The sequence below is a fragment of the Tiliqua scincoides genome, chromosome 2 (assembly GCF_035046505.1).
Source record: "Tiliqua scincoides isolate rTilSci1 chromosome 2, rTilSci1.hap2, whole genome shotgun sequence".
In the NCBI taxonomy this organism is placed as follows: Eukaryota; Metazoa; Chordata; class Lepidosauria; order Squamata; family Scincidae; genus Tiliqua; species Tiliqua scincoides.
This window is the reverse complement of record NC_089822.1, coordinates 269,932,213-269,945,479: the sequence shown is the minus strand read 5'-3', so window position 1 is coordinate 269,945,479 and position 13,267 is coordinate 269,932,213. Positions and strand designations below refer to the sequence as shown.

General features: G+C 49.3%; 2 protein-coding genes across 2 annotated transcripts in view; one reads left to right on the top strand and one right to left on the bottom strand.

The window, feature by feature from the left end:
- Positions 1-475, top strand: part of LOC136639189 (ATP-dependent translocase ABCB1-like) — a 38,069-nt gene extending 37,594 nt beyond the window's left edge. The window contains exon 24 of the mRNA XM_066613194.1: positions 202-475. Coding sequence (XP_066469291.1) covers positions 202-393 — 192 coding nt within the window. The 3' untranslated portion in view covers positions 394-475. The remainder of the gene's footprint in view (positions 1-201) is intronic.
- A 4,648-nt stretch (positions 476-5,123) lies between these two features.
- LOC136639188 (zinc finger protein 721-like) overlaps positions 5,124-13,267 on the bottom strand; it is a 117,059-nt gene continuing 108,915 nt past the window's right edge. The window contains exons 9-10 of the mRNA XM_066613192.1: positions 5,905-6,123; positions 5,124-5,832 (exon numbers count right to left, since the gene is read on the bottom strand). Coding sequence (XP_066469289.1) covers positions 5,225-5,832; positions 5,905-6,123 — 827 coding nt within the window. The 3' untranslated portion in view covers positions 5,124-5,224. The remainder of the gene's footprint in view (positions 5,833-5,904; positions 6,124-13,267) is intronic.

Below are 13,267 nucleotides of genomic sequence, written 5' to 3'. Positions count from 1 at the left end.
GATTTTCACCTAACAGTGCTGGTTGCCTTCCTTGAAGGTTTGCACAGGGATCTGTGCCAGTTCAGTTCTCTGTGATTGAGCAGAATCTGAAGGCAGAAACAGGTGAGCACAAGTGAGAACAAGGTAGGGACCTGCAGAAGGCACCATAATGCTTGGCCCAATTTTGCAGCAGCTGAATGTGGTTCTCCATTTCTTCCACAGGTCCAGAAGCTGGTGATGGACTGCAGGACCCGGGCAGTGCTGCTGATCGCCCATCACATGCAGACCGTGGAGTCCGCGGACAGGATCGTGGTGCTGGAAGGCGGGAGGGTTGTCGAAGAGGGGACGCATGCTGAGCTGATGAGCCGGGGAGGCCCCTATTACAGACTCGTGCAAAGGAACCAGGCCGAGTGACTTGTGGGCTGGGGAGAGAACCCAGCTGGGGCAGCTTGTGGGGGTCAGACTTTTAAGCCACCAAATCTTATGGACCTCAGAGGCAGGTTTGGTAAGAGGGGTGGACTCAGGACGTGTTCTGTGGAGGAGAAGCACCAAAAGGATAATTGCTCAAAAACAGGCAATACTTGCTGGAGTTTACCAGAAGTCATGTGGCAATATTTGGGAGGGGGAGAGGGACATCAGGGTGGGTTTAAAAGAGGGAGGGTACTTCATTTCCATTTGTTTTTTGCTTTTATGTTGCCATTTTATCATTGCATTTTTTTTAAGTTTCAAAATTATATTAACTCCCTTGAGCACCTCCTGAACAGGAGAGAAAAACACAGGCTAGAAATCTTTGAAATAAATGAATAACCTGGAGAAATAAACGTTGGCAGGTTGACCGATAGCCTCTTGCAGTGAACACAGCAGAATGTTGAGGTATCTCTGCAGAGCCCTAATGACCTAGTAGTTGGCAACCTTCAGTCTCGAAAGACTCTGGTATCGTGCTCTGAATGGTGGTTCTGGAACAGCGTCTAGTGTGGCTGAAAAGGCCGATTCGGGAGTAACAATCCCCTCCACACTGGGCGCAAGTGCAGTCTGTCCCTGGTCTGTCTCCCTGGCTATGGGCCTTCCTTCTTTGCCTCTTAGCCTCAGCCTGTTGGCCAAGTGTCTCTTCAAACTGGGAAAGGCCATGCTGCACAGCCTGCCTCCAAGCGGGCCGCTCAGAGGCTAGGGTTTCCCACTTGTTGAGATCCACTCCTAAGGCCTTCAGATCCCTCTTGCAGATGTCCTTGTATCGCAACTGTGGTCTACCTGTAGGGCGCTTTCCCTGCACGAGTTCTCCATAGAGGAGTTCCTTTGGGATCCGGCCATCATCCATTCTCACAACATGACCAAGCGAACACACCAAACATCTTTTAACAGGCCTACATTCTTCTCTTAGAATAATCTGCACTTGCTGCTTCTTAGCACGGTGTTCTTCAACCTTGGGTTTGGGACCCCAATGGGGTCATGGCAACTTACAGGAATGAAAAAGTCTGAAGACCACTGGACTAGAGCACTACCGGGGAAAGGGGGAGGTGTGCAGTGTGCCCCTTCAGGTGCCCGGAGACTGTATCTCAGTTCTGCTCAGGTTCTTAGCAATTGTGCTGAAAGTTTCACTAGGGGCCAGGCTTCATGGCAACTTTTTCTCATCTCTCCAGTAAGAATATTTGATTACAGTGAACAGAGCTGGGAGGGTGTAACGGGTTGGGAGTGGGTGGCAACAGGGATGGGGTGGGTGGATAGGGCCCTGGGAGGGGGTCAGGATTGATAGTAGGGTCCCCAGTCTCATACCTTATTTGTATATATTGGGGTCATGGCCCAAGAAAAGTTGAATTCCACGGCTTGAGCAGATGGAAATGTCTGTTGAAAAGCACTGATCCACTTGCTGAGAAACAGACATGTTCCCTGAGAAGCCCCTGACTTTTAGGCTGCAATCCTGATCACACCTGGGAGGACTCACTGTGACTTACTTCTAAGAACAGCCCCACTGGATCAGGCCATAGGCCCATCTAGTCCGACTTCCTGTATCTCACAGCAGCCCACCAAATGCCCCAAGAAGCGCACCAGATAACAAGAGACCTGCAAGGCTTCCTGGGAATTGTAGTTAAGAACATAAGAACAGACCCACTGGATCAGGCCATAGGCCCATCTAGTCCGGCTTCCTGTATCTCACAGCGGCCCACCAAATGCCCCAAGGAGCACACCAGATAACAAGAGACCTGCAAGGCTTCCTGGGAATTGTAGTTAAGAACATAAGAACAGACCCACTGGATCAGGCCATAGGCCCATCTAGTCCAGCTTCCTGTATCTCACAGCGGCCCACCAAATGCCCCAGGGAGCACATCTGATAAACAAGAGACCTCATCCTGGTGCCCTCCCTTGCATCCCTCAATCATGTCACCCCTCAATCATGTCACCCCTCAGGCGCCTCTTTTCTAGGCTGAAGAGACCTTTTCCCCCTTCCCCAGCATGTCAGCGTCTGCCTCGGAACCAATTCCTACGCCTCTTTTCTAGGCTGAAGAGGCCCAAACGCCATAGCCTTTCCTCATAAGGAAGGTGTCCCAGCCCCGTAAACATCTTAGTCGCTTTCTTTTGCACCTTTCCCATTTCCACTATGTCTTTTTTGAGATGCGGCGACCAGAACTGGACACAATACTCCAGGTGTGGCCTTACCATAGATTTGTACAACGGCATTATAATACTAGCCGTTTTGTTCTCAATACCCTTCCTAATGATCCCAAGCATAGAATTGGCCTTCTTCACTGCCGCCGCACATGCACATGCACAGGATTGTCTATAAGAGAATTAACAGGGTCTGCTAGAAATGATGCCTCTCTCAGCTTTTTAATTGTGGGCTTAATTCAAACATAGTTTGGTCAACACCATTGATGGCCCTTGGAATGGGGCAGTAGGGTTGACTGTTTCCTGCAGGTTTACAGATGTAGCATCGCACCTGTCACAAGTGATGCATTTGGGGCACCAAGAAAGGCTGAGGCAGTAGGAATTACTTTCAGCGGTTTTAACAACACAACCCACAAATTCTGGAACGTTGCTACAAGTGATAGAAACTGGTTATGCATATGGACGTAGGAAAAAAATGCAACACTCCAGTCATTCAATTAAGTGAAGGACACAAATCCTCAGAAAAGAAACCTCTATAAAATGAAAACATTTGCAAAGCCCAAGAAGGAAAGATGCTACTGCACTTGGCAGCATCCCCAGGTAGGGCTGGGGGAAGATCCACGTTTGAAACCTGAGAGCCCCGCAGTCAGCAGACACCAGGAGTCCCTCAGTGGTGTCCACAACACGTCTGCCCCAGAGACTTCTGATGGTGCCTGCTTGCCCACCACTGCTGCCCTCGTCACCCCACCCCCACGCTGCCCTCTCTGGTTTACATTGTGAAAAAGGAAGCATGGAGAGCAGTACAGACTGCCTCCCTCTTCCACTCCCACCCCCCTGAAACAGGCATCTGCTGAGCCAAGGCAGGAGACAGTGGTGGTAGGGGCCAGGGAGAGCAGATGGAAGGAAGGGGCAGGTGTGATCACAAGGGGAAGCTGCCTGCCTGCCTGATAGCTGTTTTGTCCCTGGCCTCACCCCTTACGTGACTATTTTGCAGTAGCATCTACCGTCCCTTTCTCAGAACTCCTGTGCTCCCCAAGGGCCCTGCAATGTTGGGAGCCTCTGGCAGAGACAATACCGACCCCAATGGCCCAACCCAGTAGAAGGCCTTTGTTTCAGCCACCCAGCACAGATCATCAGCTTGAGGGGAGGCATCCCAAGGTCTTCCACAGAGAATGAGACAGGGAGCCCACTCCTTGGGAATGGATATACAGCCCCCCCCCCAATAAAATAAGCAATATGTTCCTAAATTTGAATTATAGCTTCCTCATGAAGCAGATGGTACAATGGCTGTGCCATGAATCAAAACATCCTGAAGCTCCAGCTTCCTTATTCTCCGCTGATATTCCATGTCTCGGGTCTTCCTAACACAGAAATTGCACATCTTGTTTCCTATTCTTAAATACAGAGCTATGTAGAAACCAGCTACAGCATGAGAAAGTGGTGGTGGGGGGGGTGGAATCCAGCAAGGCTCTTCGGCCACACTTTCTATTCAGACCACCTGTTTCTCTTTCACAAATATTTGTGTAATTCTTAAGGCCACCGATAAAGCACAGGACAACTCCCAACTGATGACACCCTCTTGGATATGCCTCACAGGGGCAGATTCTGCAAACGCATTTTCAAATCTCATAACACCCCCCAGTCACTGAAAGGACAACTTGTCGAAGATGGTTTGGTGTTTTTAAATCTCAGGAATGTTAAATATAAGAGTAACAGAACAAGACAATACCATTTGGTAAAAATTCTTGCACACATCTCAAGGCATGGGAAGGTTCAAAGATGCCCTTAGGATTTCCAGCAACCAAATGTAATATTATTATGAGGCTTGGTTGACTTACAGCAGTGGTTCCCAAACTCTGAGCCGTGGCTTCCCGGCAAGCCACAAAAACCAGCAGGAGGCGCAAAAACCCACCACTGAATGTACAGGATTGTAGCCCTATAGCCATGGCCAAGTAGGTCAAGGGAGCCACCAGCTGAAAAAGTTTGGGAACCACTGATTTACACCATCTCTCCTTAGAGGGAAGTGAGATTATCAGTCATTTTGAACACTTGAGACCTCTGTGTTCAGCAAATATCTCCATTTTGAGCAACCTCCCAGCCATCCTTTTTCTGCAGCTTCTTTTGACCCAAGAGATCCTCTTGGAGAAGATGGACCTAGCATAGAATATCCTGTATAAACCCATTTATATTTTATGACAGTTAAGCAACCATCTCCTGCAGCCTGGCTTGCTCACGACCAGCACGTTTTCCAGAACTAGTTGATGTCCTTTGAGGGCTAAGTGATGTTTCTCGAATGAGCTGAGGCACACCTCACATCCTTGGGTGGAGCAGAGCGGGAGGTGTGATGGAGCCAGCAAAGGGGTGAAAGAGCTGGATGCTGCCACTGGATGGAGGGGGGGAGCCTTGCTGGGGCTTCAAGGGGCGGCCACCTCCCTTTTGACAACCAGCCCTACCTGGGCAGCCATCTGCTTTTCACTGCACTGAGTGTAGATACAGGCACCCCCCCCCCATATCTGTGTTCCTGTATCCTCAGTTTCTGCACTTTTTGTGCAGACAGAAGTTTCTGTCACACACTGACAAAATGTCCTATGTCTTTCCCCCCCAGGATGGATTCTCAGGTGATTAGCACAGAAAAGCTCTATAGCTACCCGTTCTCCCCTGGGTAGGGACCCTGTGTCATGAAGGGCTGTGGTCTGCCTGGACTTCCTCCCACAATCCAGGCGTTTCTTGCACTCAGAAGATTCTCCTCTGTGTGGATTTTTTTATGTTCACTGAAGTTTGTGCTCCACCGGAAGCTCTTACCACACACCGAGCAGGTATACGGTTTCTCCCCCGTGTGAATTCTTTGGTGTGACCTAAGGTAAGAACTCCCTCTGAAACTTTTCCCGCACTCTGAGCACGTATAGGGCTTCTCTCCTGAGTGCACGTACTGATGGATAGTATAGCTTTTGCTGTGAGTGAAGCTCTTTCCACACAACGAACAGGCGTACGGTTTCTCCCCTGTGTGGATCCGCTGATGCAAAGTGAGGCCAGTGTTGCGAGTGAAGCTCTTTCCACACTCAGAGCATTTAAAGGGCTTCTCACCGGTGTGAATTATTTGATGGGAGGCAAGGCTGACGCTGTGACTGAAGCTCTTTCCACACAGCGAACAAGCATATGGTTTCTCCCCTGTGTGGATTCGTTGATGGGACCGAAGGTCTGAACTGCCTCTGAAACCTTTTCCACATGCTGTGCATTTATACGGCTTGTCATCTGTGTGGATTCTGGGCTGTGAAGCAAGGCTTTTGCCAGAACCGAAGCACGTTCCAGCCTCTGATGATTTACATGGTTTCTCCCTGGTGTGTATATTTTGATGTGATGTAAGGTTTTTCTTGTGCCTGAAATTCTTCCCACACTGCAGGCATCTATATGGTTTCTCTTCAGTGTGGGTCCTCTGGTGTGAGGTCAGGTGTGTGCTTCGGCTGAAGGTCTTGCCACACTGCGAGCATCTATACGGCTTCTCTCCTGTGTGGACTCGCTTATGTTCATTAAGGTGCGATTTACTAACGTTTTTCCCACAAATGTCACACTTACTCTTTCTCTTTCTGTTGTTGTTTTTCTCTTGAATTTCTGCCTCTTGAGAGCCAGCTGCCTGAGAAGCAGAGGACAAAGGCCCCCTGGCCAGCTTCTCTGGAATTTCACTTTCACAGACATCAACACTAGCAGAAGCAAAGGACCATTCCTTGCTCTTCTGATCCAGGTCCATTTTCCACCCCTGCCCTTCTCTCTCTGAACATCTGGCTCTTTCCAAGGACCCCCACCGTGGCTCTTCCTCCTTCCTGCTCCCTCTTTCTTCACCTGTTGGAAGGAAAAACAAGAGAGCAGAAACAAAACCTCAAATAAGCCCAGTTAAGTACAGTTCTGCATGAGCAAATGGAAAAGACTTGGGTGCTTCCCAGGAACTACCTCCCTAGTATCTCAAGCATCAAGGATTATTAATAAGAACAAAGGAACTGAGGACGCTGACTGGAGTTTGGTTCAGGCTTTAGAAGTGACAAGAGGCAGTGAGGGAATGAAAAATAATTCTAGAAAAAGGGAACCTTATAGCTTGTTGGAAGAGTTGCAGAGATACCAGCGATGGCAGAAGAACTGCAAGGCAGGCTTCAGTAGCAGAGTGATAGACAGCAGAAGCCATAAAAAATGGGGGATGTGGTAAGGGAGACTTGATCTGGAAAACCACCTGACACTGGCTTGAGTTCACCGCCTCTGCGCTTTTAAAAAAAGAAAAGAAAAAGCCTCTTCTTGTGTGCTGCTGTGAAACCCAGAAGTGTGAGGGGTTTGGAAAAAGGCCTCCCCCGCCATGACCAGAGCTTACCATTCAGCTGGGTCGCCACTTATTTTTCCAGCCAATCTGTGTGCAGGGGCGCTGTGGGCAGCTGCTTCTGTCCAGATGTCCTGCTGCACAGATCAGCTGGAAAAATAAGCAGCAACACGGCAGAATGGCAAGCGTCGCTCGGGACTCAGAGGGGTTTTTTGGGACACAGCGGTCTGCAGTTTGGAGACCGTTGCCTGGGGGGAAAAGAGCCTTACCCAGAGAGGCCAGAAGGCCACAGTTCTCCATCATGACTTCCCAGTGCAGGGCCTTTTGGCCTGGATCCAGCAGTGCCCACTCCTTCTCTGTGAAATGCACAGCCACCTCCTCAAAGGAAACCAGGTCCTGGAAGCAGGAAGAGGAAAACATCAGGGTTCTCCTTCTTCTACGCATAATCCAAAAAAGACGGCAAAATCAAGGCGGCTGGGAATGCTCTGGAAGGGTCCAAGGTCAGCTGCTATGACAGGGACAGATTCTCTCAAGCCAGAGAGACATGCAGGGAACAGAGTCACCCTCACAGCCTCCACTCCTCCTTCCCAGTGAGTCCCCCTCACCTGAGCTGGTTGCATGGAAGTTAAGTCCACTCCATCACTAAGGAAGGATGAACTTGCGTGTCCTGCCAGCATCATCGCCTCACCTGCAAGGCACAGACATGTGAGTGAAAAGTGTTGCATTTCTTGTACAAAAGTGTTGCATTTCTTGTACATTTTGCTATCAAAATTTGACTAATCCAAATAATGGAGAAATGCAAATACAGGTGTGCGCCACTTAATGACAGGGACACGTTTGCCAATCCCCGTTGTTATGCAATTAGGTCATTAAGTGAACATTCAGTCAAACCTATTGCCTTTGTTGTGTAAACAGCCACTCCCTGCCAGACACTAGCTGGTTGCACAGGCTACTGGAGATAGATTGCATCGTCTTTACGTTAAGAGCCTCTCTCTTGTGAAAACAGACACTCTGCTGCAGGCTATGGGAGTTGCGAGTTCCTCATTAAGAGCATCTTTACTGTGCTTCGACCACTGTTATACATGCAGTCCATCATTAAGTGAACCATTGTTAAGCGGCGGACACTGTATACCAATACAAATATTCACAAAATACAGATTTTAGGGTTTCAGTCCGTTGCATGCAACAATGACAAAAATGAAAGCTCCTCCCTAGGTAGAGCCCTGGGCATGACTCAGAGTGCTGGTCTGGACTGCAGCAGTGGCCTCTGGAGCTGGGTCAGAACTGCTCCCTGAGGCTTCTGGTGGGCCACTATGAGAAACAGGAAGCTGGACTAGATGGGCCTTTGGCCTGATCCAGTGGGGCTCTTCTTATGCCTCTTTGCTCATTAAAAACCTCCTGGGCCTTTTGGCAGGTTGTTCACTGGAAGTCTCTTTCAAAATTGACTCACTTCCTTCCACAAATCTCCTCTACACAGAATCCATCCATGGATTCCCTAATTTGTACTCAGATAAATACATTACAAGAGGGAACGTATGTGATCAAATCACATGTGTATGTGAAGTCTTTAGAACACCCTAAAGTTCTGTATAGAGGCTCTCAGATTTACTCATAAATATGCAACAACCGGTAAATTTTTTAAAAGTAAAATTTTAACCAAAAGGATAAAGTGTGTCCCTTTTCCCCTACGAGTCCTGTAATTCAGCAGTATTCCTTTTCCAGAAGCAATGGAATCCCAAAAATTAAAATAAACAACCAACGCTTCAGTTTAAGAGAAGAATTACCAAATGCCTCATGCATGGAAAATCAGGGACACTGTCAGTTACCATCATGGGGTGACACAAGTGAGATGATGAGTAAGTTATGAAAAAAGCAAGTATAGCAGTGATTTTCAACCTTTCAGTTCATGGCACACTGACAAGGCACTGAAATTGTCAAGGCACACCATCAGTCTTTCGACAATCGACAAGGCACACCATGCTGCTGGTGAGGGGTTCACATCCCTCAATCACCCTATTAATAAATGGTATTTATTTGATAAATAAATATATTCACCAAACTCCCACGTCATACCTGTGGACACTTGTGGCACACTGGCTGAAAATCACTGATATGTAGGATTTAGCTTTAGTAGGGCTGCTTCTGTTTAAAATTATTTCTTTAGAATTTCTTAGCAAATGTCTTAGCAAAGAATACCAAATCTAAAATCTGGCTGTTCTGTTACTGCCTAGATAGTATCTTTGCTTTTTCTTTTCTTTTCACAAACCATACATAGGATTGGGTTTTGCAATGAAAGATAAGCTTTGCAAGACACCAGTTCTCAAAATTCAAAGTTGAAGATTTGTGAGCTGTGCAGGTCAAATAACTAACAATGATGTCCTTTTAATGGCTGCGTACTGGTCTTACTGGTGTTATACCAGGTTAAACATACACACAGTTTAGGTTCAGATGAGCTTTGTAAGGTTGATTGGTAGAAGTAAAGAATCAATATTGTGGAGGAACAAGAAGGAAAATAAAAACAAGACAGAAATCCAAAAAAAGCAGCAAGACAGAGAAAAAATACCTCAAAGTGAAAATGGCTGAACAACAATTGAAATTTTTATCTGTAAATAGTAATGGACTGAATTCCCCACAGAAGCGGAGAAGAATATTTCACTAATTATACCAATTTTAGGCTGATGTATTTTGTATACAGGAAACACATATTTAAAAAAGATGATGCAAGATTTCTCAACAATAGAAAGTTGGGAACCTTATTTTTTGCTTCAGATCCACAGAAAAAGAAAAAGGGAGGTAGCTACTTATGTTAATCCCAAACTTGAACCTGGCAGTCTGAAGATGGGAGAATTAACAGAAAGAATGAAAGAGACAGATCTAGGTAAAACAAGAAGATATTGGAAGTCTTTTTATGATTGGATAGATAATGTTAGATCAATATTATTGATTGATTAGATTAATTTAAGTATCATAATGATAAATGAGATAATATCTATACCGAGAAGTTTTTTCTTTTTTATATAACCTGTTGTTTTAAAAAAAAATTTTTAAATGCATGCTGTAACCCAAGGCCATTATCCTGATGTGTAACCTGTGTAGACCTATCCCTAAGTGTATCCCATTTCCCTGCTGTGCTTCTGTAATAAATAAACTTAAAAAAAAAGAAAAAGAATCAAGATTGTCAGAATCAAGCAGAACATCAAAGCAGACATCTAATTTCAGGTACACTCAAGAGAAGGAGACCCAGCTGATCGGACCCCGCTAGTCTTACCCAGTGAGGTGGTTCCTGCAGCACCTTCCTGCATGATCCACCCAAACAACGGCCTCTGCTTAGTGGCTACTTCAGTCTGCAGGCCCTATATGTGAAACAGCAATTAGGACACCAAGGAGCAGAGAGTGAGAAAAGGAACTAGGCAGGGAAAAGGGTGAGACATCCCCTCTTCGAGAAGAGAAGCTGGGCAACTAGAGGGACGTGTTCAGGATCTCCTGCACACATACTCAGCTCACGGAAATAGTCTCACCCATTCTTCCTGCTTCTTCTCCTTTGGCTGGCTTAGGAGGAAGCCTTCTGCCAAGGCCACCGCTTGAGAACAGGTCTCTGGTTTGCATTCCCTGACCCAGTTCGCCACCTCCGGGGGCAGGATGGTCAGGAACTGCTCCAAGATCACCAGGTCCAGCATCTGGTTCTTGGTGTGCTGCTCCGGCTTCAGCCATTGACGGCAAAGGTGGTGGAGTCGGCTGCAGGCCTTGCGGGGCCCCTCAGCCTCCTGGAAGCGGAGCTGCCTGAATCTCCAACACTGTACACCTGAGTTGGTCTTGTCCACAGTCAGGATCTCCTGAGCAGTACTTTCCCAGGATTCCCCTTGGCTCCCAGTCTCAACAGCATCAGGACCAGGTGAGTCTTGCTTTCCCATGGTCAATCTGTGAGGCCTCCAAAAGGCCTCCAAAAGGCCTTGCTCTTGGGGTGGGCACCAATCCTGAAAAAGGCGACTCGTCTTTCTCCATGCAACAGCGGCACTCACCAAGCAGGAAGATAATTGACCAGAATACCTGGGTGAGTGCTGCTAATGATGCAGACTTCTCCCTGTGAGAAAGGAAGCAGCAAGACTCATCAGGATGAACCCAGTGAGCAGTTCCATCCCCCAAAAATGCTCAACCACACAAAGATAATGCATAGCATCTCTAGCATTCCTTCACACACACACCCTGCTCCACAACACTTGTGAAAGGGAGGCCTGAAGTAGACAACTGTGACTCCTTCTCCCACTTATTATTTACTTAAAATATTTATAGCCTGCCTTTCCACTCCAATAAGGGGGCAGCTTTCCTAAAGCTTTTTGCCAGAACTCCCCCCCCCCACACACACACACTTTTCCACCTTACTCTGCAAATGGAAATCAGATGTAAAACCGGTTTCAGCAGATCCAAAATCACAAGGACTAGCCTAGAGTCTCAACAGCTGCTCAGGCCCGTCACTTTGCCTTCCCAGTCCCAATGAGTAGCTCCCTCCCCGACTACTGCCTCCATTTCTTGTCTAAGCACCTCTGCTTGGAGTATACAGGCAGTTCTGCAGTGCAGCACCATCCCTGTACTTGCTTCACAAAACATGACAAGAGCCCAAGACACTTGCAGTCAAGGTGTGAATGCAAGCAAGCCACACCAGTGGAAGAGAAAGGGAAGCAGAGGGAGGGGGAAACGGGAGGAATGTGGGACCAGGGGCTGGTTCAGCCACTGTTTAACTAGCCCAACCAAGTCCATGCATCTAAAGCAGGGGTCTCTAAACTTTTTGGCCTGCCTCAAATATCTGGAAGAGTGTCGAGGGCTGGAAAAAAAAAATTAAATACAAAATTTAAATAAACACATTAGAGATGGAACTTAGATGAATGAATAAATGAATGGACTCAAATGTCCAGGACAAGAATGAACACAGACCAAGAAACAAAGCACACACTTAAATGGACCCCCATTCCCCCACCCCACAAGCACAACTCTGGTTGTGTTTGGTCAAATGGGCCAGAGGCTCTCAGGGGATCAGAGGTTGGCTGCGGGCCGGATAGAGGCTCGCCGTGGGCCACATCTGGCCCCTGGGCCGGGGTTTGGAGACCCCTGATCTAAAGACTCACAGAGCATGCACATCCAGACCCTTGATAGGGGCGTGCGGTGGGTGGGGAGGCAGGTGAGGCAGAGCCTCCTCTCCAGTCCTTTGAAAAGCGTTGCTGCTGTGGGAGGCACGCAAGCACTCTCAACCCACACACTATTGTGCAGAAGAGTGTCTAGTCTTCTCTGCACTTGTGGGTTGAGAGTGCTTGTGCGCCTCCCATGGTGGCCACACCTTTTGAAGGACTCCAGTGGGGAGGCTCTGCCTCACCTGCCTCCACCCACTGCGCATCCCTGCCCCCTGGTCACTTTCTGGAGGGTCCAGGCCAGTTTCCTAAATCATTGGGGGGATGGGGGGAGGAAGTAGGTTTAGAAGCACGCATCTTGCAAAGCGGGCAGCTGGATCTTGGCCCCATGAGAAACAGGAGGCTGGCCTGGACTCCCTGGGAGAGGTCAGGATGCGGAGACAGCAGCGCACACAGAGGCTTGCCCACTGGCACGGAGGCTATTCCAGGCCCCCCCCCCCGAAAGTCCTGAGGGATGCTTCAGCATCGCTGTCAGCATCCCAGCGGAGGCTGCCCAGGCGCTTCCAGGCCAAGGATGCCAGCCAGATGCTGCCCGCGCCTTGCAAGGTGTGGGCTCCCCCCCAAGGCTTGCCGGCTGCAGCGGGGCGGGGGGGGGCTGTACCGGAGGCGCCTGGAAGGAGGGCAGGCAGTGGCGCATCGCGCGGGGATGCCAGGAGGGAGGCAGCCCAGGGGGCTTCCGAGGGCTGCGCGCCAAGGGCTCCAGCGCCGCGGGGGAGGCACGCAGCCGTCGAGCCGCACCCAGGCTGCGCAGGGCGCACCGGCGCGCGGCGTGGGAAAATCCGGGGCAACTTTCCCACGGGAGGGGGCGGCCGGGCGGGGCAGGAAGCGGGTGCCCAGTCGGTCCTCCCGGCTTCCTGGAGGCCTCTCTAGCAACCCCCTCTCTGCCTTTAACCCTTAGCCTGACTCTCCCCCCCCCCAAGCGAAGGCTGCATCCCCGGGACGCCTCCCCCCGGCGGCGGAAGGACCACTGCAGGAGTGGCACGTCCACAGCCTGGCCACGGAGTCACTGCTGCCCCCCTTTCCCCCCCTATTCTTTGGAGCCTCCAGCAGTAGCGCGACAGGCGGAGATCCAACAGGCGCAGCCCAGGGACGTGCGGTGGGTGATGGGGAGGCAGGTGAGGCAGAGCCTCCCCTGGGTGGTGGGTGGGGAAGCAGGTGAGGCAGAGCCTCCAGACCGGAGCCCTTCGAGAAGCGCCGCCGCCGTGGG